This window comes from Apiospora aurea (assembly GCF_038362705.1).
Source record: "Apiospora aurea strain CBS 24483 chromosome Unknown utg000010l_segment0_segment0, whole genome shotgun sequence".
NCBI classification, from domain to species: Eukaryota; Fungi; Ascomycota; class Sordariomycetes; order Amphisphaeriales; family Apiosporaceae; genus Apiospora; species Apiospora aurea.
Window position 1 is genome coordinate 811748 of NW_027117397.1, and position 25484 is coordinate 837231.

At 54.1% G+C, this 25484-nt stretch overlaps 11 protein-coding genes across 11 annotated transcripts; 6 read left to right on the forward strand and 5 right to left on the reverse strand.

Moving 5' to 3' along the window:
- Positions 1-1416: 1416 nt before the first annotated feature.
- On the reverse strand, positions 1417-3360 carry PG986_014270 (uncharacterized protein; the record flags this gene model as incomplete). Its single annotated transcript, XM_066850492.1, has 2 exons — positions 1417-2585; positions 2655-3360. 2 exons carry the CDS (start codon positions 3358-3360, stop codon positions 1417-1419), a joined length of 1875 nt encoding a protein of 624 aa, XP_066692730.1.
- Positions 3361-3865: 505 nt separating this feature from the next.
- Positions 3866-5855, reverse strand: PG986_014271 (uncharacterized protein; the record flags this gene model as incomplete). The annotated part of the gene is made up of 4 exons (XM_066850493.1): positions 3866-5403; positions 5461-5526; positions 5583-5676; positions 5736-5855. The coding sequence occupies 4 exons, from the start codon at positions 5853-5855 to the stop codon at positions 3866-3868; spliced, it is 1818 nt and encodes a 605-aa protein (XP_066692731.1).
- Positions 5856-7505: 1650 nt separating this feature from the next.
- Positions 7506-10025, forward strand: PG986_014272 (uncharacterized protein; the record flags this gene model as incomplete). The annotated part of the gene is made up of 5 exons (XM_066850494.1): positions 7506-7559; positions 7621-8757; positions 8826-8992; positions 9080-9210; positions 9568-10025. 5 exons carry the CDS (start codon positions 7506-7508, stop codon positions 10023-10025), a joined length of 1947 nt encoding a protein of 648 aa, XP_066692732.1.
- Positions 10026-10564: 539 nt separating this feature from the next.
- PG986_014273 (Acetyltransferase) lies at positions 10565-11158 on the forward strand (the record flags this gene model as incomplete). The annotated part of the gene is made up of 1 exon (XM_066850495.1): positions 10565-11158. The coding sequence occupies one exon, from the start codon at positions 10565-10567 to the stop codon at positions 11156-11158; it is 594 nt and encodes a 197-aa protein (XP_066692733.1).
- A 500-nt stretch (positions 11159-11658) lies between these two features.
- Positions 11659-13215, forward strand: PG986_014274 (secretory lipase; the record flags this gene model as incomplete). The annotated part of the gene is made up of 1 exon (XM_066850496.1): positions 11659-13215. The coding sequence occupies one exon, from the start codon at positions 11659-11661 to the stop codon at positions 13213-13215; it is 1557 nt and encodes a 518-aa protein (XP_066692734.1).
- A 569-nt stretch (positions 13216-13784) lies between these two features.
- Positions 13785-14976, forward strand: PG986_014275 (glycoside hydrolase family 64 protein; the record flags this gene model as incomplete). The annotated part of the gene is made up of 2 exons (XM_066850497.1): positions 13785-14011; positions 14049-14976. The coding sequence occupies 2 exons, from the start codon at positions 13785-13787 to the stop codon at positions 14974-14976; spliced, it is 1155 nt and encodes a 384-aa protein (XP_066692735.1).
- Positions 14977-15655: 679 nt separating this feature from the next.
- On the reverse strand, positions 15656-16251 carry PG986_014276 (uncharacterized protein; the record flags this gene model as incomplete). Its single annotated transcript, XM_066850498.1, has 3 exons — positions 15656-15937; positions 16028-16159; positions 16216-16251. 3 exons carry the CDS (start codon positions 16249-16251, stop codon positions 15656-15658), a joined length of 450 nt encoding a protein of 149 aa, XP_066692736.1.
- A 259-nt stretch (positions 16252-16510) lies between these two features.
- PG986_014277 (uncharacterized protein) lies at positions 16511-18121 on the forward strand (the record flags this gene model as incomplete). The annotated part of the gene is made up of 4 exons (XM_066850499.1): positions 16511-16597; positions 16757-16840; positions 17090-17701; positions 17762-18121. The coding sequence occupies 4 exons, from the start codon at positions 16511-16513 to the stop codon at positions 18119-18121; spliced, it is 1143 nt and encodes a 380-aa protein (XP_066692737.1).
- Positions 18122-18280: 159 nt separating this feature from the next.
- On the reverse strand, positions 18281-18974 carry PG986_014278 (uncharacterized protein; the record flags this gene model as incomplete). Its single annotated transcript, XM_066850500.1, has 2 exons — positions 18281-18750; positions 18818-18974. 2 exons carry the CDS (start codon positions 18972-18974, stop codon positions 18281-18283), a joined length of 627 nt encoding a protein of 208 aa, XP_066692738.1.
- Positions 18975-20224: 1250 nt separating this feature from the next.
- On the forward strand, positions 20225-21287 carry PG986_014279 (uncharacterized protein; the record flags this gene model as incomplete). Its single annotated transcript, XM_066850501.1, has 4 exons — positions 20225-20435; positions 20519-20623; positions 20674-20876; positions 20940-21287. 4 exons carry the CDS (start codon positions 20225-20227, stop codon positions 21285-21287), a joined length of 867 nt encoding a protein of 288 aa, XP_066692739.1.
- A 435-nt stretch (positions 21288-21722) lies between these two features.
- Positions 21723-23414, reverse strand: PG986_014280 (uncharacterized protein; the record flags this gene model as incomplete). Its single annotated transcript, XM_066850502.1, has 3 exons — positions 21723-21854; positions 21953-21968; positions 22552-23414. The coding sequence occupies 3 exons, from the start codon at positions 23412-23414 to the stop codon at positions 21723-21725; spliced, it is 1011 nt and encodes a 336-aa protein (XP_066692740.1).
- Positions 23415-25484: the final 2070 nt, after the last annotated feature.

A 25484-nucleotide genomic window follows, 5' to 3' on the forward strand; every position in this document is an offset into this window, starting at 1 on the left:
GGGGCAGGTGCCCGTTTCTTCACGGATTCGAGGTCTATCTGCCCAAAAGGCTCACTGACCCACGTGGCTGACGAATACAAAGGAGAAGATGGAGATGATGTGCTGTCCCCGGAAGTATGGGGCCTTCTCGAGTCGATGTTGGGCTGTGCAACAACGGCCAACGCATCGAAGGAAGACTTGCAGCATCTGGCCGACAGGCTTCGAGAGGGGGATGATGGCAGCTGCGACGGCGGCTGCGTTAATCCAAACTTGTACGTGTCTGTGCTGCTCACTCAAGCGATACATCGTATTTATCCTCCAGACACGTCCTCCTAGTGTAGGGTATTAACCTAGGCCTACACTGACGAGGCCGCAAGCACGCCTGGGGTATGTTTAAGTCTGTGATGATAGGTCAACTAACCAACCTGCGGGAGGTCTATGGCTGATCCCCTACTCTCAAATGGTTTCCTTCTAATCCGTGGAACGATTGGTGGGAAGAAGGAGGACAATTGACAGAAAGGGAGAGCTTCTTAGACTAAGACTAGCGATCGTATGTTATCTTCGCAGCCCTAGAGACTCCGCAACCGAGCCCGACACTCCCCAAGGTGGCTTTTCAAATTCCGATTCTCCCTATTCCTGATGACATTAGCTTCCGGCCAGATAGGTACTAAAAAACTGCTCACGCGAGAGTACTCGTTCTCGTTTACTTGCACTACCATGAACCTTGTCGTACCAATACTCCATAATGATGGGTATCGGAGGTGGACTGCTGTGGTGGCTTCGGAACAGTCCCATGATGCGGTCATATAACTGCACGATATGATCGGACGTGTCGAGCATGGCACCTTTAGTGGTTCCAACCCAACCATCGCGCTCTTGTGTCATCTCCTGACCACAATAGCAAACCCAAGTGGTCTGGTTGCAGTGATACTGGAGTCGACGTTCCGAAAAGAGCAGTTCTTGCAGTGTTCATGCTCTTTCACTTCTACCGAGACGTAGCGGGATGTCAGACATCAGATACAATCCCTCGAAATGGGTGATTCTTTCACATACGACCATATCCTGCTGAATACTAGGGATCCCGTCCGCTCTCCCATATATAAGCAGCAGAGAGCCGAATTAGTACTAGGGTCGGTGACGACCTGGGAATCCTCGGTGTTGTATGTTTTTTGTCTTTTTGCTACTGCTCACCGCATTCGTGTTGTCCTACTTCACTTCTGGAAGAGCTCCGACGCTTCCAGGTCTTTTGTACAAGCCTGCTATTTTTGGTTGTTTTTGTTTTTTTGCGTTGATCTGGTGCCAAGTTACCCCCGCAGAAACCATTCTCCCATATAGCATATGTAGAAGATCAAAGGGTGGCACATGTAGAGTTGTCAGGTTTGTGAGGTAGCGGGTGTAGGAACTGCCATTTTGATAACTAAGCTATCGTCGATCTTGTTAGCACTTGACGAACATGTACTCCCCATTCGAGTCCCGGTGCAGCTTGGCCGAAAGCTCTGACGCCACGACCTCTGCCTGGTACGCCGTATACCTTTCGCCCATTGGATTGCCCCTCACATGTTGCCCGTCCGCGTCCAGGTGTCCTACGCCGAGGGACAAGAGCGCCACGGCCGATTCCTTGTACGCTAAAGGCCGCGACGCGTTCCGCACCATGGCGAAGACGAGCGTGGCGGCCGTGAGCGCCAAGATGCCCAGCGGGCCCGCCATCCAGGCCCAGTTGACGACGACGAAGGTCTGCGGCTCCAGGGCGACGCCGGTCAGGTTCTGCGCGGCCAAGTTGTCCTCGTCGCGCATCTGCGCCGACAGGATCTGGGCCAGGGCGCGCATGACGGCGTCCGGGCCGTGCTCGAGGACGTACTGGGTCACGCCGTACTCGGTGCCGCCGTTGCGGCCAAAGGAGAGCGACCGCGGCGCTTTGGGCATGCTGCCCGACAGCATATTGCCGAGGAGCGAGTTCACCCGCTCCGCGGTGTAAAAGCTGACGGCCCAGTCCGGGAAGGAGCCGGCTTCCTCCTCTGCGCGGTACCGGATGATCCCGTCTTGTTCCTTGGAGGCGGCCTCGTCCTGTACGAGCCACTTCGTCGTCGGCTCGCTGGCCTGGTACTCCCCGTTCCGGACCGTGACGTCCGCGAAGGTCTGCACGCACGGGTGGATCCGGCACAGGTAGTAGTCGACGCTCGCGCCCTGCTCCCAGACCCAGCCGTTGCCGCCGCCGCCGTCGCGCGCCGCGCTGCCGGCGGCGGTGTAGTTGACCGCGGCGAACTTCATGAGGGAGTAGTCGGGCATGTGCATCCCGTTGGGCGCGTCCATGTCGAAGCGGAACACCTGCGGCTGCAGCGCGAGCGTGGGGAACTCGGATGCGTTCGTCAGGGTCGCCGGCCCGACGGGCACGTCGCTGATCGGCGGTCTCGCCAGGAACGAGTTGGTCCCGTTCCGGACCAGCGTGGACACGGGCCGCGGGCCCCCTTGGCATTTGGAGCACGCGCCCAGGGTCGAGACGTTTTGCCAGTGGCACGTCGGGGCGGTGCACTGGAATCGGGGCACGCTGTTGTTTTGCGCTTTGGGGCCGAAGGCGCTTAGCAAGAGACTCTGCACTGCTACCTGTTCTAGAGCTTGGGTTTAGCTGTTTTGTGATCTCAAAAACCTTTGACGCCGAGGCGACTATCGCGACATACTGGAAAAGTCAGCGGCATCAGTCTGCAAAGAAGCGGCGGTCCAATTCTTCGCTATAGAAAGCGAGGCCGTCGCATTATTCGACAGAGTCTCCCGGGCCTCGTAACTGAGGACCTGCTGCGCCGTAGGCTCATACGCCAACGCCACGATACTCAAGATGCACGCGGCCTTGGTGATCCAGGCCCGGCCCCGGGTGTCCCAGACGAGCTGCAGCGCGCCCCAGGGCCCGCGGCTGGCGCGGTCGAAGGTCTGGAGGTCGGCGAGGCGGCGCGGCTCCTCGAACCAGACCCACTTCATCTGGCTGATGACGCTGGCGGCGGGCAGGGCCAGGGCCGTCTTGGCCAGCGTCGAGAAGACCGAGACGAGCGAGTTGGGCTGGATGGGCAGGGGCCAGTCCCGGAGCAGCCGGCCGTCCCACAGGCCCAGGATGACGCAGATGGCGGCGGTGGAGGCGATCGCGAGGACGAGGGAGAGGAGCTCGAGGGTCCAGGTGTAGTCCTGGACGGCTTCCCAGCAGCCGCGACGGGCTTTGGTGGGCGCGCCGGCTTCCTCTTCGGGCTTGGGCTCGTTCTGGCCTCCGTCGGCGGGAACTGGTCTGTAAGCGACCGATGTTGGACCTTTTGGCTCAGGTCTATCTGATGGCGTTTGCACTGTACTGGCGGATGGGGTGCCGGCAGCTGTATTCGGGGATACCCCCAGGCCGCTCATCGTGATTGTCATTGCGAAGACCGAAAGTCAATGCGAACGGTAATGAATGAGAATGGCATCCCTTGCCCCATGGTAATGTGAAAAGAGTTTTTATCGAAATACTCATGGCTATATATACCAAGTTTAACAGCGGTCTACTTCAAGAGTCTCCAGCAGTAGGGATCTCGTGGCACTCGGTAATATAGTAACCGCTGCAGCGGGACATGGACAACGACGAACCAATCGGAGAGCATTTTGACTACCGGTTAGGCAGTTAGTGGCATGTTTCGCTTGTTAGCTCTTACTGCTAACGGGGGACGCCAGGGCTGTGTTGGCCTAGTGCTTATGTGCTAAGCCCGTAGGCAATGAAACGTCCTCCACTCCCAGCCCTAGCCGGGCTGTAGTATCCATCGTACGATGATCATATAGCGAATTCGATAAAAACAGGCTTCATTTTTATTGCATTGCCACAATCCGTATATACCAACCAGCTCATATCCGCATACCCATGCGTTGGGATTGCCCATTATTCATAGGCCCGACGTCTCTCAATCTTTCCAATAGTCACAAAAGCCATGTCATTCGACCCTGCTACCAACGCGATTCGGCCTCTAGTGCTTGAGGGCTCGACGTCACCCAGCTGTATGCCGACTCGTTTGAGCAATCGTGCCCTCTCCATACCGTCAAGCGCCGTTCCTCCATATGCTACGCCGTGGCATCGGTTGTCGAGCGTGGCAAGCGAGAGTGCCCCCAGGACGTCGGGGCCGAGTGACAGGCTTCTGAACGCGGCACCCAGGATCGTGGCAGCCAATAGAACCAGAGCAGCGATCAGCAGCGCGGCAAACCAACCCCTGTCACAACGCAGGACCTTGTGTTCGGTAGTAACTGTGGCCATGACCGTGGTAGTATTAAGCGTGAGGTTGTATGAAGAAGAATATACGGCCTTTTCTACCGGATTGGCGCCAAGTGCCGTGTAGGGAGAGATGCCTATCATGTAAAGCGTGTTCAGAAGCTGGGCAAACCGAATCTGAAACTGCGCCCGGCCGATGTCGATGACGCTTGTATGGAACGACTTAATGGACCCAGTGAGAGCCTCTGTTGGAGAAAGAAGATACCCTAACACAGGCGTCAGGGAAGACGAGCTGTGGATCTCGTATATGCCGGCCAGGTTATGAAGGATATTATAAACAGTCACACCGAAAGCCACACCACTGTATCCCAGGTCGAACCCAGTCAAGTTTCGGTTTGGGGTTGAGTGTGATTCGGAGGCGGCCATCTGAGGATCATAGAGGCGAATGGATGTGGCTTGGCAATCCCACGGGGCTGCGCATGTATAATTCACCTGGACGTAGGTTGTGCGCAAGCTGCAGTCGACATATGCTAAACCAGCATTCGAGTAAGACTCCCAGATGAAGCGACGGGCGGGCCATGGTCTTCCTAGGTCCTGTTTACTTTTGCACCCGCTGTCGCATACGCATCCGCTGGTGCAGGTTGACATGGCAAGTTGAAAGCCATTGCACCATATCCACTGTCCTAGTGGATTGTTAGGCGCCATGGCCGTCTCGGCATGATACCAGAAGCGGTTTGCCTGCTCAAGAGGAGGTGCTTTGGTTGAATCGGTAAAGTTGGTAAAGTCGTGGCAACTCGCATTCTGTACTAGATTGAATTCCGGACAATCCAAACTGAGGTACGATGTGTTGAGCGTGAAAGAGGTGCGTCCTTGTGATGAGGGCCTGGGGCTAAATGGCACACCAGCCAGCGACGCGAAAACGATCTCTGATCTGTTATGAGGGAGCTCCATCCGCACGGGGGCCTGATATCCATCGAGAGCTTCTACCATTGGGACGCGAAGATTACCCCAGGTGTCCATTGTCTGTCCCTGAAGTGAGGCTGCAGACAACAAATAAGACGAGAACATGGAACGGACAAGCTCCATCTCATGTGCTGAACCACTAGAAGTTTCACCATGGTGATAGGGTTGTAGCGGATCGATGAATGTGAGTTGCTCCATGCTGTCCACTGTGTCCAGTCCAACATTGGCCACACGTAGTGCTGCTTGACTGCCTATGGGTGACAGCGACCAAAGGACGATTATAACCAAACCCACAAGGCCAAACGTACGGAGTTGAAGTTGCGTGACAAAAGCGCCAACAAGGGTATGGCTTCCCACGAGCTGCTCGACGCGACCTATATAAATGAATCAGAAAACCATCATCACATCATCGTAGGATATGCCACTATACCAATTGTAGTACCCCGCTCAAGTCTCCATGTTGCTATTGACTTCAGAGTTCGACCGATGATAGCAGCAAAGACGACAGGGAAAATTGTTGGTCCCTGTTTGCGGTTTGCGCGTCGTCAGCACCTGGACACTACCCGCTTTCGGATATGCTTACGTAGGAGGCTGCGACGCGTAGTGTCTTTCCGCGCGAATGATCTTCAACCGACTGGCCATCGTTTGTGAGGACCAGTAAAGCGAATGCGACGAATCCAGCGGCAACCGTCACTAATGCCATGTCGAATAAGGTCACCATATGACGAAAGCTGGAGTGCCGCGGAGTCAAAGGCCCGGGGAGTTGCAACGGCCCTGTACTCAGTGTCTTGGCAGGGACTTGCACGTCCCCCAGGTCTGGATCATCTTCCCGGTCCCGATCCTGGTCCCGTACATGATTCTGATCACGTTGATGGTGCTGGCCACATCCAATGCTCTGGTAACTTCCGAGACTCCGACCCCTATCACGGTTTCGGACATCCCCCTGGACTCTGGTGCTCCTGCTCTCTTGCATAATCGGTGGACTTAGGGTTCTTGTGTAAACCAGCGTGAATAAGAAGAGGAATGATCAAGTCGACAGGCTGACGAGATGGCGGCCATTTCAATACTCGCATTAAGCTGGACTGTGTCACACGACATGAATCGGGATCAACATGCAATGTTCCTCAATCGGCTGGTGGTACAGTGGCACTAAGACACTCTCGAATGCACGCCACACAAGGCTCTAATAATAGCCTACGATTCTAGTGGGAAACTTAGGATTGGTGATACGAGTGAGGCTTGGATGTGTGTGTTTGCTTCCGAGCGCGTAGATTCATTGGGTAGAGAGCGCCTCGAAATCATCGTAGCACTGCAGTGACCTAAGATGACACCCTACCTTTGTGCAACAAGCAATATGAGTAACGCCCCCGAACGCCCTTTCGGGTGCAATGTCGGGTGCAATGGATAAGGCTCCAACCCCTAGCCCCAGCCCCTCCTTTTCCAGCGCAAATTCCTTCCCCTGCCATACAGGTTACGGAGTCCAGACACAAACGTAGATTCGCAAGCTACTGTAGTTATATATGCAAGTAAAACTCTCTTCATCGCCAACCGGTCTTACGTTGCCGACTCCCGTTCGCCGATGCATATACCTCACTCGGGTTAGTCATCAGTCATCCGCCGTAGAATGCCGGGGCTGCATTGCAAGTTCCGCCCAAGTATTGGCCCGAGTTCCATTTGTTCATCCCGCCCATTCTATGGGGACGATTTCTGACAAGCAACTAGCGAACACACCATCACGTCTCTCATTGCCTCTTTGAGAACACAAAGAGGGGGAAGGGACGCAGGCCCTCTGCAAGACCCGAAAAGAATCCCGCAGAGATTGTGCCATGTGGGCAACGTTGGGGCCAATGGGCTCGGCAATGGGCTGGCCTCACAGGCGGGGGCTATGCTCTTATAGAAATCTGGCTGTCAAGCATCGCCACGACCTAGCCGTCACCCGTGTATGCCGAATTGCCAGACACGGTAGTATAAGAGGGAACCTTTTGACTTTTTGACTTCTTCGCAGATCCCAAGGGGTTAGATAGACATGGGTAAGGCGGAACTCCACGTCCCCCGCGCAGGGAAACACAGCTATCCGTATTTCGGCATAGTCAACGACTGTGCCGCAACGAGGTCCCTCTTTTACCGGGCTTTCATGCGACCTGAATCACACACTTGACCAAAATTCTAATTCGATATGCTTTTATGGAATAAATGGGTTCGAGCATGAGTCGTCACATGACAGCCCCGGTACCTGGTACTTGACTACTTGTATATATATCCAGGGCGCGGTCGCTTTTGAACTAAACATCTAACCCGGATGCTGGCCGAATAAAGCTGGTACCCCGCTCACTTTGAGGAAGCTGACCGGATCATGGCTTTCTTATCCTATGATGTGTTGTCCGTTCTAGTGACGGCATTGTCACTCGTAAGACCACATATGTGAGGAAACCGAGTGTGGACTCTACTGACACGAGATGGCAACCTAGTTGTTGGCGTACCTCATTGGCAACTTTATCTACTCAACTCGATTCCATCCATTGCATGAGTTCCCAGGCCCCGTCAGCGCCGCCTGTTTGCGCGTTCCTTACTGGATCGCCGCGCTCAAGGGGGATTCCTGCCGCTGGCTGGTCAAGCTCCACGCCCGGTATGGCCCCGTGGTGAGGTTCGGCCCCAACGACCTCAGCTACGCGGACGACGGACAGGCCTGGAAGGACATCTACGGCCCCGAGACGAAAGCGCGCAAGGAGAACGGGCAGTCCGCCGTGTTCTTCGGGCCGCCCAAGGGCCCGGTGCACAGCATGATCACCGCCAACAGGTCGGACCACGCCCGGGTCCGGCGCGTCCTCGCGCCCGCCTTCTCCGAGCGCGCCCTCCGGCAGCAGGAGCCGCTGTTTAACAAGTACGCGGACATACTGGTGGCGGCCCTGCGTGAAGAAGCCGAGGCCAGCGGTGATAGGGGCGTCAACCTGGTGCAGATGTTCAACTTCTGCACCTTCGACGTCATGAGCGACCTGACGTTCGGCGAGCCCCTGGGCCTGCTGGGGCAGAGGCAGTACACCCACTGGGTCGAGCTCATCTTCAAGTCCATCACCATCATGCCCGCCGTCCAGATTACCGAGTACTACCCGCTTCTCCGCGGCATCCTGCGCCTGCTCGAACCCCGGTGGCTCAAGGACACCCGCGTGGCCCACTTCAAGCACTCGACCGACCGCGTCGACGCCCGCATCGCGCGCGGCGACCGCCCGGGGCAGCCCGACATCTGGAGCCTCGTGCTCGCGGCCGGCGAGAAGCAGCAGCAGGGCGACCGAGGCATGTCCCTGGACGAGATGTACGCCAATGCCGAGGTCTTCATGACGGCGGGGACGGAGACGTCGGCCACGCTGTTGAGCGGCTTGTGCTACTACCTCATGGTCAACCCGGACAAGATGGAGAAGATCACCGGCGAGATCCGCGGCGCGTTCGCCAAGGACGAAGATATGCCTTTAGAGGCTCTGGTGGCTCTGCCGTATCTGAACGCGTGCATTGAGGAGGCCTTGCGCGTATACCCGCCGCTCCCGGACATGATACCGCGGATTATACCCGAAGGCGGAAACGTCATTCTGGACAAATGGATCGCCCCGGGAGTGAGTTGCAAACCTCAAAGCTCGGAAGAGACCACACCAAGAGTAGAGCTAACTCGGGAGCCTCTTAGACGTACGTCGCGGTCCACCACACGGCCTCGTACCGGTCCCCGGCCAACTTCAAGAACCCGAACACCTTCGCCCCCGAGCGGTGGCTGGACGACCCCGAATACAAAGATGACCAGCACGACGCTTTCCAGCCTTTCCAGTACGGCCCTCGGAACTGCTTGGGCCAGAAGTGGGTTCTATTCCTCTAGCCCCGAAGATGTGGAGGGTTTGGATTGGTGCAGACAGCTAACCACACGTGACGTTCCCGACCGAACAGCATGGCATACCACGAGATGCGCCTCTTGGCCGCCAAGGTGCTTTTCAACTTCGACCTCGAGCTCTGCGCCGAGAGCCGCAACTGGACGGGGCAAAAGGTCTTTATACTCTGGGACAAGAAGCCTTTGATGTGTAAGCTGAGGGCCGTCACGAAGTAATCATTGTGGGCGGCGATGTTTACCCCGCCCCGCCCTACTTTTTTCATCCGTTTACTTCTGGTCCAAGCAGAGCGCAACCCATCCTGTCAACTATCAGCCATCTTCTAGACGAACCACGCGATGACCAGAAAGTACGAGTCTGTCTGTCTGCAATAGTATGCCGGACCAACTTCCTTTGGGGCTCATGCTCCCCAACCCCTCGCGGAGGGCAAAAGACAACATGAGACACACTCGAATCATCCGAGCGACTCGGGACCACGCACCGGTGATCCAGAATGTGGCCCATGACGCCTACCTCTTCTGTGATCCCCGCAGGGGTTCCCTTCAATAGCCTCGCCTCTCGGCTGCGTGGATTGGGAAAAGGCAATCGAGGAGGACAGGTGGGAAAGCTGGGCTCTTCTGGTGGAACGAGGAAGCACCAACGTGTCAGCGCCATTATCCAGAACACCGCTCACGTTCCATCCGTTCCCGCGCCTGCCCCGGGAGCTGAAGGACATGATCTGGAACATCGCGGTGGAAGACGCGAAGGTAGAAGAGCTGATCGGCTGCATTGCTCTGCATGGACCCAGTCTCGTAGATCCACGAAACACCGTCAACGTCGAAAACGTCGCCATCGCGACGCACTGGCAGCGCTTGGGCTACGGGCGAGTGCTCGTGGAGTTCGCGGAGGAGGCGGCGCGGAGCAGAGGGCTGGCCGGTCTGGATATCCCTGTCTACGGAGCTGGCTCAGAGGGACGCGGCGAGAATTTTTGGCTTCTTGCAGGCGATGGGGTTCGCGCCGGCAGGTGATCACGCAAGGGTTCCGGCACCTTTGATTTACGAGAAGATGATGCGCTCTGATGAGACGGGGGGGCCTTTGGTGATCCCCGGGAAGGTGTTAATATAGGATGCGCCCAAAGCTAGGGGCGTATTGGGATTATACATGTATACCACTGATATACAACACTCCCGGAAATTGTCGATGCGTCTCTTCATGAGCCTCCCCGCTGGGCGCCGGATTCGTACCCAGTTACACGCAGATACATTACGCCTTAGCGCTTATCTAAATGGTCACTGATTGTCGGATACCCCGACTTCTCCAAATGACTCTTTATCTCATCGGATATTATTATGACTCATACCCGGTACGTGTTTCATCCGTAGAGCGACTTGGGGACGATGCCTAAGAAAGTAGCTTATCATCTTTAATATATTTTGCCACATCATCACCGAAACTCGGTGTGGCTTCCGCTTGGGATAGCGGATAATAACAGGGACTATTCGAGTGACACCAACGGGCAATATCTGGAACACTCATTTAATTTCCCGTCATAAACCCTCATTGAGGTATGGGCGACGTCCGAGTCATCAGAGCAACTCCGGACCATGTGCCGGCGATCCGCGCCATGGTCCAGGCCGCCTACGCGAAATACGTGGAGCGCATCGGACGGCCGCCGGCGCCCATGCTCGCGAACTATGACAAGATCCTCGAGGAGGGCAAGCAGGAGGTATGGGTTCTGGTATTACCGCGGAGTACTGGTGATACCCCGTCGACATCCCACGACAGTCACGGCAAAGCGATAGCTCGGCAGCAGCAGCAGGAGAGAGATCCCGAAGACCAAGAAGATAAGCGAACAACCACCAGCGTGGCGACAGCAGCAGTCGGATCCATCATCCTGGCCCCCGATCCCGCGTGCAACGCCCTCAAGATCAACAACCTCGTCGTGGACCCGGGTTCGCAGGGGAGAGGCTACGGGCGCGTGCTCATGGGGTTCGCCGAGGAGCTGGCAAGGACCCGGGGGCGGGACGAGTTGACTCTGTTCACCAACGAGATGATGTGGGAGAATGTCGGCCTGTACACCAAGCTCGGGTTCACGGAGACGGGGAGGAAGGTCGAAGATGGGTATGAGCGGGTCTACTTTTATAAGGCGCTCGGGAGATAGGGAGCTTGAACTGGTCTCACTTGTGCCGCAATACGGGATTATCTGCACGCCTCGTAACCACGCAAAATGTTTTGTTGCAAAATCCAGATTACATTACGGCTCCCGTGAGATTGCGTTTCGCCGTTGCGATCTTCGCTTTGGTTTTGTCAGCTGGACCGAAAAGCGGCGTCGCGGAGGACAAATTGTCCCTCACTTCAACGCCACGGAACGCCGCGGCGTTGCTCGGCTACCACCACGGAGATCTCATTGGCCCGAATACATATTATTCCAATCCCTTACCGATTGGTAAGCTGTGGACACATACCGAGAAGAGTAAGCATACTTGATTACGTAGATGTGCTATTTCTCCCACATGACGTTGTATCACGTAATACCGTTATATAAAACCTGAACGGAACCGCGGATGGAGGAGAACTTGATGATCAACCGAAGAACCACCAGCTTCTCCGACGAGTCCACCCTAGACACTTGACCAAAAAGAGAGAGAGAAAAAAAAGAATATGCTCTACCCACCAAAAGCCATCACGGCGATCGCCCTCGCTAGTCTTGCCGGTTTCGCGAGCGCCCAGACATCTCCGGCAGAGCAGTCCACTGCGTTCAACTCGAGCTTCGCGCTGACGCCGGCCCAGATCGCGGCGGCGAACCTCTCGGCCGCCGATGTCGCAAGCCTGAACAACGTAGTCCGCTTCGACCGCAGCCAGCTGGCCAATGGCGGACCTAACGAGGACAACTTTTACACCCTCCCGCCGTTGACCAATAACACCACAGAGCCTCTGCGGCCGGGGACCTTACTCAAGACCCAGGCCTTCACCGACCCGAGCGCCTTCGTCATCCCGCCCAACACCGCGCTCTCCCGCATCTTGTATACGACCCGGACCTACAACGGCACCGTGGTCCCTGCGTCCGCCTTCATCTTGTGGCCCTTCACGCCGCGCCATGTGGCCACGACAGCAGGCAACCAAGGGAATGGACAAAAACAGACGTATTTCGTAGCGAAATCAGCCGGAGCGCCCGTAGTACTTTGGTCGCACGGCACGTCCGGCTTCTTCGCCTCAGCGGCCCCGTCCTCCCACCGCGCGCTCTGGTACGGCGACGCGGCTCCCTTCACGCTGGCCCTCGCGGGCTACGCCGTCGTCGCGCCCGACTACGCCGGCCTCGGCATCTCCAAGATGTGGGGCGACAAGAACAACTCCGGTGCGAACAATATCCCGCACCAGTACCTGATGAGCCGCGTCTCGGCCCGCGACGGCCTCTACGCCCTGCGGGCCGCGCGCGCCGCCTTCGCCGAGAAGCTGGACGAGCGCTTCGTGGCGATGGGCCACAGCCAGGGCGGCGGTGTGGCGTGGGGCGTGGCCGAGGTCTTGGAGGAGCCGGAAGGCAAGACGGAGTTCGGGGACCTGGCGCCGGGGTACCGGGGCACGATCGCGGGCAGCCCATCGACGCAAGTCTTCACCGGTTGGCCAACCATCGTCGCGCCGTTCATCTCCCTGGGCATTGGGTCCGTGTTCCCTTCATTCAAACTGGCCGATTGGTTCACCCCCGCGGGTGCGGCGCGCATCGAGCTGTTCCGGGAGATTGAGGGCGGCATCAGCGCGGCGCAGCAGCTGTTCTTGGGCGACGGCGATGCGGGCCTTCTTCAGGAGGGGTGGAATGAGACGTGGTACGCCGAGGCCTACAGCGAGCTCGCCAACCCAGGGCGCCGCCCCTTCCGGGGGCCCATGTTGGTATTGCAGGGGACCGAGGACGTCTACGTGCCCTACAGCGTCACCAACGCTAGCGTCGCGGCCACGTGCGCTGCCTCTCCCGACAGCGGGCTGGAGTTCCTGGTGGTGAATGGGACGGGGCACGTCCCGGCGCTGCATGCGACGCGGCAGATCTGGCTGGGTTGGATCCAGGACCGGTTCGAGGGCAAGCCGGCCGCGACGCGAGGAAACGGTTGCAAGAGGACGGAGCTCGACAGTTTCTTACCGGTCGAACAGTACCTGAAGGTCGGGAATGCTTTCGCGCAATGGGCTGGGGCGCCGGAATACAACTACCAGGTGCCACTCGGCCCGTGAGGCGGTCGAGACGGTCCTCTTGTCCTGCCAAGCCGGGCTGGAAGGATGCTTGCTGCATTCACGAATCTGGATGTAAACTCTGTCTTTCAGGTTATTATTAGCGCATGTACTTGCCAACACATACCTGCCTGCATGGCTGCATCAGGAACCGAATTTTGCATGCCTTTCGGTGTTGTTGAATCCATGCCAGAGCCGAGTAGCCGTGCAATTGGCGACGGTAGGTGAACCGAGTTGCCAGGTATTACAGAAGCACCGGCTCATCAATGACGTAGGCCCTGGAAGCAACAAGTTTCTGAATTGACAAAGACAAACACGCGTACTCACGTCCTAACGACGAGCCATCCCGTTCCGAAGAAAAACAACATTATTTTTGGCGGTGCATTATTTGTTTACATGTTTTACAATCGAATTCGTCATTCAGCCCTACGCGAGCTTCCGACCCTTAAGTATTCAACAAGCAAGCACTCTACCAATCAACAAATTCCCCGAAACCACTGAAGCACTGCATAACACCTACAGCACCAGCTTACAGTGGGGGAACCCCGCACTAAGATCATTCATTCGTCAGCATGCCCCAATCACTGGACATCCAGCTCCAAAACCAGAGCACCTCGTCCGAGATCTACGCCTACGTCACCGGCATCTCCCTCCAGCAGAATGCCGGCTCGCGCGTCCTGATCAAGGCCGACGGCCGCTCCCTCTACTTCCCCGCGAACCCGCCCAGGATCCTGCAGCCGCTCGGCGAGGACTGCGCCATCCCCCTGGGCGCCCCCCGGCGCGCCGCCCGTGGCGGTGCGTTGCCCCCAGATGGCCGGCGGCCGCATCTGGTTCAGCCGCGACGCGAGGCTGACCTTCCTGCTGAACCCGGGCGGGCCAACGGGCGCCGCCCTCGTCGAGCCCAGCGTGCTCAACCCCACCGACGCCAACGCCGGCGTCGACTTTACGTTTGCCGAGTTCACCCTCAACAGCCACCAGCTCTTCGCCAACATCAGCTACGTCGACTTCGTCTCCCGCCTGCCCATCGCCCTCTCCCTCCGGGACGGCGCCGGCGTCCAGCACGTCTCGGGCATGGCCGCCGACGGGCTCGCGCGACTGTGCGACGGCCTGCGCGCGCAGGCCGGCCGCGACGGCAAGCCGTGGGACAAGCTCGTCGTCCCCGACAAGAAGGGCGGCGGTCCCGCGCCGCTGCGCGTGCTGAGCCCGACGCACGGGAATGCCGCCGGCGCCAACTTCGGCGGGTACTACGAGCCGCTGGTGGAGGAGGTGTGGCAGAAGTACGGCGCGTCCACGGGCACGAAGCTGAAGATCAACACGCAGGCGGCCGCGGGCGTCGTCGAGGGCGCCGTCGGCAGCGACGGGAAGCTGGTGTTCAGCTACCACAGCGGCAACGAGGCCTTCGGAAAGCCCAACACGGCCGACATCCTGGGCTGCAACAGCGGGCCCTTCGTCACGGGTCCGTCCCCGACGCGCAACGCCATCATCCCGCGCCTGGCTGCGGGCTTCCTGCGGTCCACCCTCGCGGACAATACGGACCACCCGTCGCCGGCCGACACGCATTACCGGCGCGAGCCGACGAACCACTACGCGCGTCTCCTCCACGAGGTCAACCTCGACGGGAAGGGATACGCATTCGCGTACGACGATGTGCAGCCCGACGGGGGCGCGGATCGGTCGGGCAAGGTCAACTCGGGGGATCCCAAGCTTTTTGTCGTCACGGTGGGAGGTGGAAATGCGTATGTGGGGGATAAGATGCCCATATAGGTTCGTCTTCATATAACACTGTTGCCTAGATTCAATGCAAATTCGGCATATCAGAAATGCAAGACTTGCAAAGGGGAAATTACCTTAAATAGAGATATATCGGGATAGCAACCATACCCAACACATCGAAACCCCTTGAACCGTAACGCTTACCCTCGGCGTGACTCGCGTAGATGCATAGAAAGCTTCTAGTCGCAGCATTCAGGGATCGCTGATATCCGGGACTCCCAGGGCAGGTCCTTTGATATCCTACTCTCGGTGTACATTGCATCGGCAAATCCATTTGTTCAGATTCCCGCCATCAGTTATTCGTACCTACATAGGTAAAAACCAAACCCATTTCACTACTTGTGTTCAATACTAATTGGAAGAACACTCTAGTGCAATGGTAGCACGCCGGGATAAACACCCGGAGATGGGGGTTCGAATCACCTATGGTGACAGCAGTTCCTTTTTGGTCTTTTTCTTGGTATCCCGATGGAATCCAAAGCAGCGCAGTTGCGTGGCGCCAATGATATCCGCGGACTATCCGGCTGCAGCAAGTTGCACTCTCATGGCGAACGACTCTAGGCGGATCAAGCTGCGAGTTGCCTTTGTCTTAGGCAGGGTGAACAATATGAAAATATTCCGAATCACATATACTCAGAGAGTGATAGTAAAGAGAATTTGTCTTTTATCTTTACTGCGCAGCAGCCCCGGCCGTAAAGAACATAGCGAAGATAATCCCAATTCCACAGAACCATGTCATGCTCCGCACCAGCGCCCACCGGGGGTTGTCCTGCAACACCACGTAGACGACGTTGTACACTATGCGGCTCGCCAGGTACAGCAATGACAGGATGTTGGCCGCGACGGGGTTCACGCCCTGCACGTTGACCGCGGCCACGGCGGCGGCGTAGAAGGCGAGCGTCTCGAGCCCGTTGGCGAACGCGGCTTCGGCGCGCAGGATGCGGGCTTTGGTCTAGAGCCACAAGAAGGTCGGTCACTAGCCCCATTGATGCTTCCCATCGTCGTGGAATAGGGTTGAAGGGGCCCAGGGGCGGCAGCTTACCTCATCGTCTAGGTCATCTGCCTTGAGCACCGCGGGTTGGTATTTCTTTGGGTCCGCAGGATCCAGATACTTCAGGCCCAGGGAGAAGCTGTAGAGCTTCGGTAGGAAAAGGAGCACAAATGCAGCAGGCACCTGGTTGGGAGTCTCATTAGTCTTGAGTCGGGATTGGTAGGAGGGTGGGTGTATACTGTGAAGAAGGTGAAGTTCTTATCAAAGCTACCCATGGTGGTGATGCGATGGACACAGGTAGTCCGGGCGCTGTGGGAGATTCAGGGGGTTGTGCTTGATAGAATACAGATCTTGGAAGATTGTCGCTTGGCGAATTCTTGTCCTGACCGGAATGGTTGGTGGTATGTAATGTTGAAGTCGGTTTAAACATTGCCGACCCCGTTTCAATCTAACGCGGCCAATGATGTGGCGCGTGTCGAAGATGAAACACGGGGTTGCGTCGTATCGGGCATTGCGCTATCTGAGCGCAGCACTATGTGTCTCCGATCTAACGCCGACAGAAAGACGGATATTCTGAACCAAGAGGCTAAACGGAAGGATACTTCAACCAAAACAAAGGGAGTAAGTGGAATGCTTTGACTCCAGCCGCAACTATATGTTTTGTTTCGTAATTCGGCCCCGCTTCCACGAGCTGGACCTAGGCTTTGCCGGCGCCGTTGTCGGCTAGGAAGGTCGAGACCCCCAGGGGCCGCGGTTATGGCCTACACCGCTCAACGACAGCGCGATGGTGGTGGCGCCGTAGGCCGCTCGTCGGCCTTTGGCCTTCGGGCGCGGTTTTGTTTTGCCAAGGCTGTCCCGTGGGTAGTGAGTCGTGTATTCCATTCCTTCGGATGACAATAAGATGGATATCACGGAGCGTCCAGGGTATGAGCGAAGACGGCGGAACGAAAGAAGATAGGAAAGGGTATTATTATTTGTGCAACTCGGCTTTACACGCTGCATAGTAGCTGCAGCGTAGCGATGTGCTAGACCCTTGAGGGCCCCTAGGAAAGGACTCTCGAAGGGCAATTAAGATGTTTTTAACATTTAGAAAATGGCAAAAACGGATTTCAGGTTCGCAAGAGCTACGATAAAATAGATTTAATCTTTCGGGTATTCAACAAGAATAGCGAAGAAACTGTGAGCCCATTTATCGAGGGTGGCACTGCAGCGGACAGTGGCTTTCTGAAGCGAGCGGTTGGACATATCTGTGCGGCCCCGGAGTACGAAGTTTGCGAATCTAAAGGACCAGTTAACCCTGAGTCTTCCGAGCGCGTGGGTATATTGCACGACTGGGTCCTCATTCAGCTGGGGGACAGTAACTTCCGGTTTGCCAGCAACAAGATCTACATCGGCCCTGAAGGAGTAGAGAGACTCGTCGAGAACTTCGAGAACGGGCCGGACGTAGCAGTTGAAGTTCCGCCTATATACGCCTACGATGCTGCTAGGTTGCGGTTGAAGTTAACCAACAACGACAACTTTCTTCAGATGGAAGATCACCTCACTAGAACAATCGAGGACATGCATGGCACGGGGAAACCGGGAGTGAAGTGCGTCCGCGTGGTCAAGCGCGGTCGTACGACTGGTTTAACGTTCAGAGTGACCAACGCCATCGAGGCTGTCGTCCGTGAGAAGGTGGTTTTGAAGCGCAACAACTTTGGCCAGCCTATAGGCAAAGACAAGTCTGTCTGCTAGTGGCAGTTGCTTGTGGTCCCGTTCCCAGACGAGGAGACATACAAGAAACAGGATGGCGGGGTGCGTAGCCGATTTTCCGAGCACGGAGACTCGGGAGCAGCTGTGCTTAGCATCGATGGCACGTTTATGGGACCGGTAGTGTCAGGAGGGCCCGCTAGACCAGGCGAGTATAACGCCAGACCGCTTGTGGACGAGAGAAAGTGGCGTGGACAGGCCGAAGGTTCCGGGGACCCTGGAAAGCCTACTCGGTTCGAAAAGGGCAACATGCCGCACAAGGTACGACCGGGGGACCCTGAACTGCCTCCTTTCGAAATGGGAATGGACATTACCTTCGTTCATATGGCATGGGCACTCCTGGGGGATATTGAGCGATGGACTGGCAAGAAGCCAAGCATATATTTTCTACCCTAGCGATAACCCTGTGATTGCTGTTGGCCAGATCTAAAAGCCAAAAGCGAAAAGTATGTTACTCGTCAGAAGAAAAATGGCATACAACTTGATGCAAACAGCAGACGATGCACCGGCTGTAGGCACTATTGGACTTGTGGCTGGTTGGGACTTTGCAGGGTGTTAGTATGATTGTCTCTGTAGAGGGACAGGTCTGCAAAGGGTGGTACTGACACTTGTACTGGCGTGGGTAGTCAATGATGAGTGAGGAGGCGTATCGGACGTCGATATGGCAGAGGTAGAGGACGTTGCGCTCGGGCCAACCGTAGTGGAAGAGGGTACTGTCGATATTACTTCGCCGGTACTTGACGGGCGGGCAGAGGTAGCAGTTGGCTCCTTTGGCGTTGCTGTAGGCGACGTCGCCGTGCTAGAGCCTTTAGCAGCAGGTATCGCTTGTGGTACGTCGGTAGTCTTCTCGGTGCCAGGCGTTGCTGAAAGCCCACACGAGCTTGCTGCCTTGGCAAGGGCGCCACCGTAGTACATCCAAATGCCATAGTTATCAGGACCGGCACACGATAGGCACGCCGCGTAGTCAGTCAAGAAGGTCTTGTCATGGCAAGGATCCCCGCCCCGAGAGGCAATGATGGACTGGCCTAGGTGAGGCATGTTAGTATTGAAAATCCTCTTCCGTATGAAGCTGTTTCTGGGGAAAGAACTAACCGCAGTTGTCATGACAGTTGTAAGCTGGTGTGCCAGGCGCCGGCATCTGCTGGCGCTTGGCAAAGTGAGCAGCGAGCTCATTACTGTGCACATATAGACCGTCTGCGACTGCCAGGGTAGCGAGGGAGGAGAGAATGAGGGCTCTGATAGCAGACATTGTAGAGCATGGGGTGTAGAAGATGACTTTGACGGCGATTCGCTGTGGGATAACGAGCCAGCGTGGTTCCAATGAGGGATCAATATCAGAATTGAGTTGTGCGAAATAGACCTGGACCTGATTGGGGAGTGATTGTCTGTTATAACCAGTACACACCTGTCAGTATCGCAGCCGAAAGCACATGAACTTGTGGGGTCTCGTTCTCAGAAACGTGCGTAGTTCGATTGTGCACCGCCTTGCTCGATGAACTACATAAAAATAGTGTTGCGAACTGTTCATCATCATCCGGTACTTACCTGATTCTCCCACGAGGTGACCGTGATGGCGGGGTTCTTCCCTGGAGTCTGCAAGTCAGTCTGCTCGCTGGTTACTGTAGAACCGACTGGTATGGTAGTATCGCAGTTAGCCTGCGGGAAACCGGACCCGGGCTCCGCGGCGCGAGAGTGTGGGTCAGCATGTGCTGGCTGTCCGGCCCAAGAAAGAGTTTTTCATCGATGGCACACCCTGGAGATGTAGGCATGATCTTGGACCGATTGTCGGACCCGGACGTGCTACGGTCGGACCATCATGATGCAATGCAACGTGGTGCTGGTTTGGGGCCGGGGTGCCTCGTTATCTCTCGGATCAAAAGTGGAACAGACGATCGGTGATTGGGTTGTGACTATATCAACCCCCTTTTTCGCAGTCCATCTGATAAGATGGTTTTGATAAATTGGCTTGGCACTGGACGCGCCCAGCCAATAGTCCAGTCTGGCTGCGGCTTATTTAGGATCAGAATCCCAACCTTCTCGTCACGTCGCGGTACTGGCAGTTCTCCCGCAACAAGCAATGTGCTGGCTGGTCTAAGCGAGGTGTCAGACCTTCCCACCCCCCCTCTGCTGTTATGAGTGTTAATTGAAAGCAGAGGCATATAACTGCCTATCTCGAGATCCGGAACTCGTTCCTTGACCAATATCACGCCTATCAGCTGTTGGTCAGGATTCGGGGTTCGATGGTCGTACGAGGGGCAAATCCTACCCAGCTAGCTCACCTCGGCATGTGATAATGTATGGTGGTAGCATCGGCAGAGGATAACTCGCGCAAAGTTGCAAGTCTTGGGGTACAGCCACCGTTTCCGACTACGGACTTGAAGATTCCACAACCGTTGCCCCTCACTTGACTACATATTGATGCATATCTTGCTAGATATTTCGTGAATTCGCATTCGACCCTCAAGTTGCCAGGTTATCATTTAAGCTGTGTTTTGCGTCATGTATCCCGCCACAGTTCTGACAGTGCTAGCGTCTACCTACATTCGACGGATTATGGCTCAACAGGTTCACGGCCAGGGAGCTGAGGGCACCGAAATGGGCCCTGTTGCCTTTCTATGGCCAAACGATCGTCCATGGAGCGCAGCTGCGGATAACATCGGCCCATGCGGCAGTGCTTCGGGAGTAACAAACAGAACAAACTTTCCGCTGTGTGAGTGATTATTCCAGTGAGGCAAACAAGTATGCCAGTTATCCGAGACCACCACTGACCATGTACTGCATGTCGCATAACAGCCCAAGGAGAGGTGGCGCTGTCCATTGCCGATGAGGCATACCAAGTGGCGTTCAAGATTGCGTATGACAATGGCAAGTCCCCTCGCAATGCTTATGATTATTACCGTTAGCCCAATGCCATACCAGTTACGGGCAGTTGACTAATCAACAAGCAGAACCCCGAATCCAGAGTGACTTCGGGCAACAAGTCGTCAGCAACGTCACACAGATCGAGCCAGGACACCAGTGCTACAAGATCTCCCCCATCCCCGACTCGGTCAAGGCCGGAAGCAACGCGACCATCCAACTCGAGTACTGGGCGTCCGATGCGAAAGAACAAGATGGTTCGAAGCAGAGCTTCTTCGCTTGCGCTGATGTGGTACGTCCCATCTGCCACTGCTCATTTCGTAGTCGTTCGTACCGCTGACACCAGCGATTATAGACATTCGTCGAGGCCAAGGACTTCACGCTGAGCGTGCCGTGCTTCAACGTGACCGCCTCCGACTTCAGCCTGGGCGGGCCCTCGGGTACCCCGCAGCCCAAGACCCCGATCGACGAAGGCGGCGTCTCTACCCCTGCTTCCGCTCTTCACTCGACAGGAGGCGGGCTCACGACCGGCGAGAAGGCCGGCATCGCCGTAGGCACCATTGTCGGCTCCTTCGCCGTCGTCGGCATCCTAGCGTTCATGCTTTTGCGAAAGAAGAGGAACCAGCCGGCTGATGCCGAAAGCCCAACACGCCGTTTCGGACATAAGGGGATCAACGATGCCATGTCGGAACGATCGGCTTGATGTTTAGGTTGATAAGCCATATGTCTCATGAGTCTTATTCACTCTGGAGACACAAGATCTCATTAGTTACTCCTGTTGCTTGGTTATATCTGGGAGCTAGCTAGGATTAGAGCTGATAGGTTTATGATGAATTTGAAGCACTTAATGTTGATGGGTTAAAACAATAATTTAAATACTGCCAATGTCTGTTCATTTAGCTATAATGTAATCTAAGTTACTAGTCAACCGTTTTCTTTCCACCACATGTCCATATACGTAGGGTGATTATGCTTCCGAAAAGGTATCGATACGCACTCCTCTGAATAACAGATCTGCTAGGCTTAGATTTTGATAATTTCTGTACCTGCTCACACTCCCCAACATTCCTTTCCTCTTACTAAATACAAAGAGAAAAGAAAAGATAAAAAGAAAAGGGAGAGAAAATAAGGCAATGAATCAAATGAGATTCACCGTCCTCACATTCTCGATGCCTCCCCAAAGCTCTCTGATGACCTCTGTGCATTCCTCTGACGTGGTCTCGGGAGCATCGAATCCCAATCTTGTAGCCGAAACCTTTGCGCGCTGTTTCTAAATCATTGTTGCATTGTCTTTCAAGTGTATCGCCGCCCCAGGGACGAATAAAGAAACAACCCACCCGCTTGAACATGTTCTGCTGTCCCTCGTACCGTAGCAGCAAGCCACCTACAGTCTGGTAGTGACGATATCTGCTATGGATCCGTCCAGTGACGAAGAGAAATAGTGGCGATGCACTGGCCGCTTCGATCACTGTCGGCAATCCCTTCACTTTTGGGTTCGTTTCAGAAGGGATCCCTTCTCGATCCCAGTGGAATATATGCCAGCAGTTTGCTTGCCCCCAAACAATACGCTTAAGATCCTGGTGGGAATCTCTGAGAGGCAGCTGATCATGGGCCTTCTTGTGTTCGTCTAGGCTCTAATCTGCGTCAAAGCTCGGGGTCACCTCAGCCACTGGTGGCGTCGTCGGGGGGCAAGTCAATGCAAGATAGGGTGACCAGTAAGCCTCGAAAGGTGAGTATAGCCGAGTCTGCGGCATCATAAGGATCCTCGTTTGAGACAAACGTTGGTGTGAATCCCAACACACGGAAGTCAGCGTCGGGCAGTCGAGTCCCCACAATCCCAGTGACAAAGAATATGACCACTGCTGCTAGCCCAGCTCCATGAAATATTGGGAGTCTCTAATCTGCTGTATTCATTTCTCCACAGAAGGTCAGAATGTAGTTGCGTCCGCCAATGGCCACAGGCATACTCGTCATCCAATAATCGCGCAAAAGCTCGGGCGATACTCGAGATGGCTGGTAGACGGTCTTGGGGATAAGTGATCTCCTTCTTCGCGTAACAAACCAGAATCCGGTACCAATTATGCAACAACAATTTCCTGCCAAGCCGAGTAGTTTTCTGGTTCATTATATCCGTGGCGAGATTGTATTCGTTTCGATAATTGACTACGCGTCGATCCCATTGTTGATGTAGGAGCCAGCCATCGCCGTCTTCATACGGGTGTTCGCCGCGTCGACAGCTCCAATGCGTCTGGAAGTTACCGAACATCAAGAACCTTCCTGATGATAACCTCCCCTGTAACGTCCAAGCTCTATCGTCCCAGGGTTCGTGCCTCTTGTCCCCATCAAGTACTGCAATGACGCTGTTGGCCTCGGAATTGGCCTCGTGCTCGCCAATGAGGCTAAAGAGGGTGTTGGGTGCATGAGCTCCTGCAGGTTCGCGGAATTGAAGAAATCCCTCCGTAACGTTAGCTGGCCTGGACGCAATGATCGTGAACGCGGCGTCCCGGTAAATATTGTGCATATGGACAATGTCGTGGGCTTTCTCCAAATCATCGTCCTGCATAATGCATAGGGTATCGATCCACAGATATTGGAAGCCGAGTTCCCTGGTAACCTTGATAGCATCTTGGATGCTGCGGTCCAATAGCCGGAGCCCAATGCCATTCAAGAGCCTCATCTTATTCTGTTTTGTCAAGATAACTGCTTGTCCTTGCTGCCCCCAGCAATAAGACAGGGCAACATACGGAAATTGAAGGTGTGGCCCCGTCTCCGTGATTCGAACGTCGTTGTTGTTACCGAGCTTCTTGGCGTCTATCAGGATACGTGGCATCGATGGAGGTGCATCCTGAATCCCACAGCCATGAACGTGGGTGCAGTACCCCAGCCAGTGCCTTGAAAGTGCGAATGCCGGTGCTCTCCCCCGGGTGGATATTGATGTGAGATACAAGATGTTCACTTCCGCGGATAAAATTGCCTGTTCTAGTCAGCAAGAGCACACAATATGAAAAGAGGCAAATTTTAATACTTACTGAGACGTCCAAGAACCGTCAAATAGGCTGTAATACGATCATCTCCTATCATTACATCCACTCGGTGTTGCACCTTACACGCCCTCAGATCAAATGGAGTGTCGCGAATCATGTGCACACAAACCGTTTGTAGATCCTGCTTTCCATCCTGTTCAGATAACGGTTTATCTGAGACTGCTTTACCCCTGAAATAGTCATGTTCCCGCAGAGCTGGAGGTAGCTCTGGATGCAAATCATCATATGGATCACTACTATTATGGTATTTCAAAGTAGCCAGTGTTGGCCTTTTGGCCAAAAGAAACCTAATAAGCGAACTTATGAGTGACCACCATTTGCAGTCAAGTCTCGCCAACTCTCCGATTTGAGCTTTTGTTTTCGTAACGTTGAAGAGTTCTTCGGGCCAATTCACCCAACGCAGCGGAGAATTGAAAGCAGAGAGCACATGCTCACAATGCTGGCACCTATGCGCTGGCAGTTGTCTATGAACTCCCCCGAGAGCACGCCTCAATTCGATTGTTTTGGCCTGGAAAGACGGATTCATATCCTCCATGGTCAGCTGCCCTGATGTGATGCGCGAGAATATGTTTGACGTTGGGTTTGGTCAGGTTGAAATCTGCTTACGGTTTCTGCCCAAAGCAATGTCACCTCACCCGCCACTCACATGATATCAGCAAGGCACATTTCTAAGGACGTGTTTACTCTAGTTAGCCAGTTTCCAGCTTATCGGCCGACGCACGCAACTTCTTAGCCAGCTGATTTAAAGTTTATTCGAAATAAGAATTAACGTTTCGGGAGATTAAGCGTACGTTTAAGGGTTAAGCGTAAATAATGCTATACTTATTAATTTTAACGCACGTTAATTTAAGGGCCGAGTATAAATAATATTATATTTACTTTTATAGTACTTTTTATAAGCTATAGTTTTTATAATACTTTTTATAATACTTTTTATAATACTTTTTATAATACTTTTTATAATACTTTTTATAATACTTTTTATAATACTTTTAATAATACTTTTTATAATATTTTTTATAGCGCCCTTTACGTTTTATAAAGTTTTATAAAGCCTTTAAAAATGTTATAATTGCAGTAATTCGGGAGGTAAGGTTATAGGTTATTGTTTTATTACGGAAAACCGAAAAAGATAAGGAAAGAAAGAAAAGGTCCAGCCTTGCCGGGACGATTTCCTTATTTAAATAAGTAGAGAAAAATTTGGTGGCGCTCGGGCTATCTCTCGTATACCCTTGCCTTACTCTAGTTAATAAGGCTATTAAAAGCTTATTTTAAAGTACGCCGTAATGTTACCCCCCTCTTTAAAATAGCTCGTTTTAAGATATATTAAATAAAAAATTAGTACTATAACTATTTAAACTTATTCTTTTATTTAAATTATTATCTCTTTCGACCCTTTTATTATACCGTTCTCTTTTTAAGGGCGGCCGGTTTATTATTATCTTCGTGTAGCTCGTTAAACGTGTTGTTCTCGGCCGTTTATAGTTAATACTATAAACGTATCGAGGGATTAAAGGCCTCGGGATTTTATTCGTAATAAGTTTATAATTATTTAACCGTATTTTTAAAGTTCTCTACGAGATACTAAGTTAAGTCGAGATCTTATTTTCTCTATTTAACTTAATATTATAATTTTTAATAATAAGTTTTTAAGTTAATAATACGGTATACCTTTTATTCTTTTTTTTCGTTTAGTTCGACCATTTCGCCGTTAAGGTTTCGTACCGTTTATTCGACTAAGAGGTTATTCGGGTATTTTCTAAGTTAATCTATATAGAAAACTTTAGAACCTATCTATTTTTTTAAAACTTTTAATAAATACGAGTAACCGATTTTTCGTTCGATTTTATAGTGTT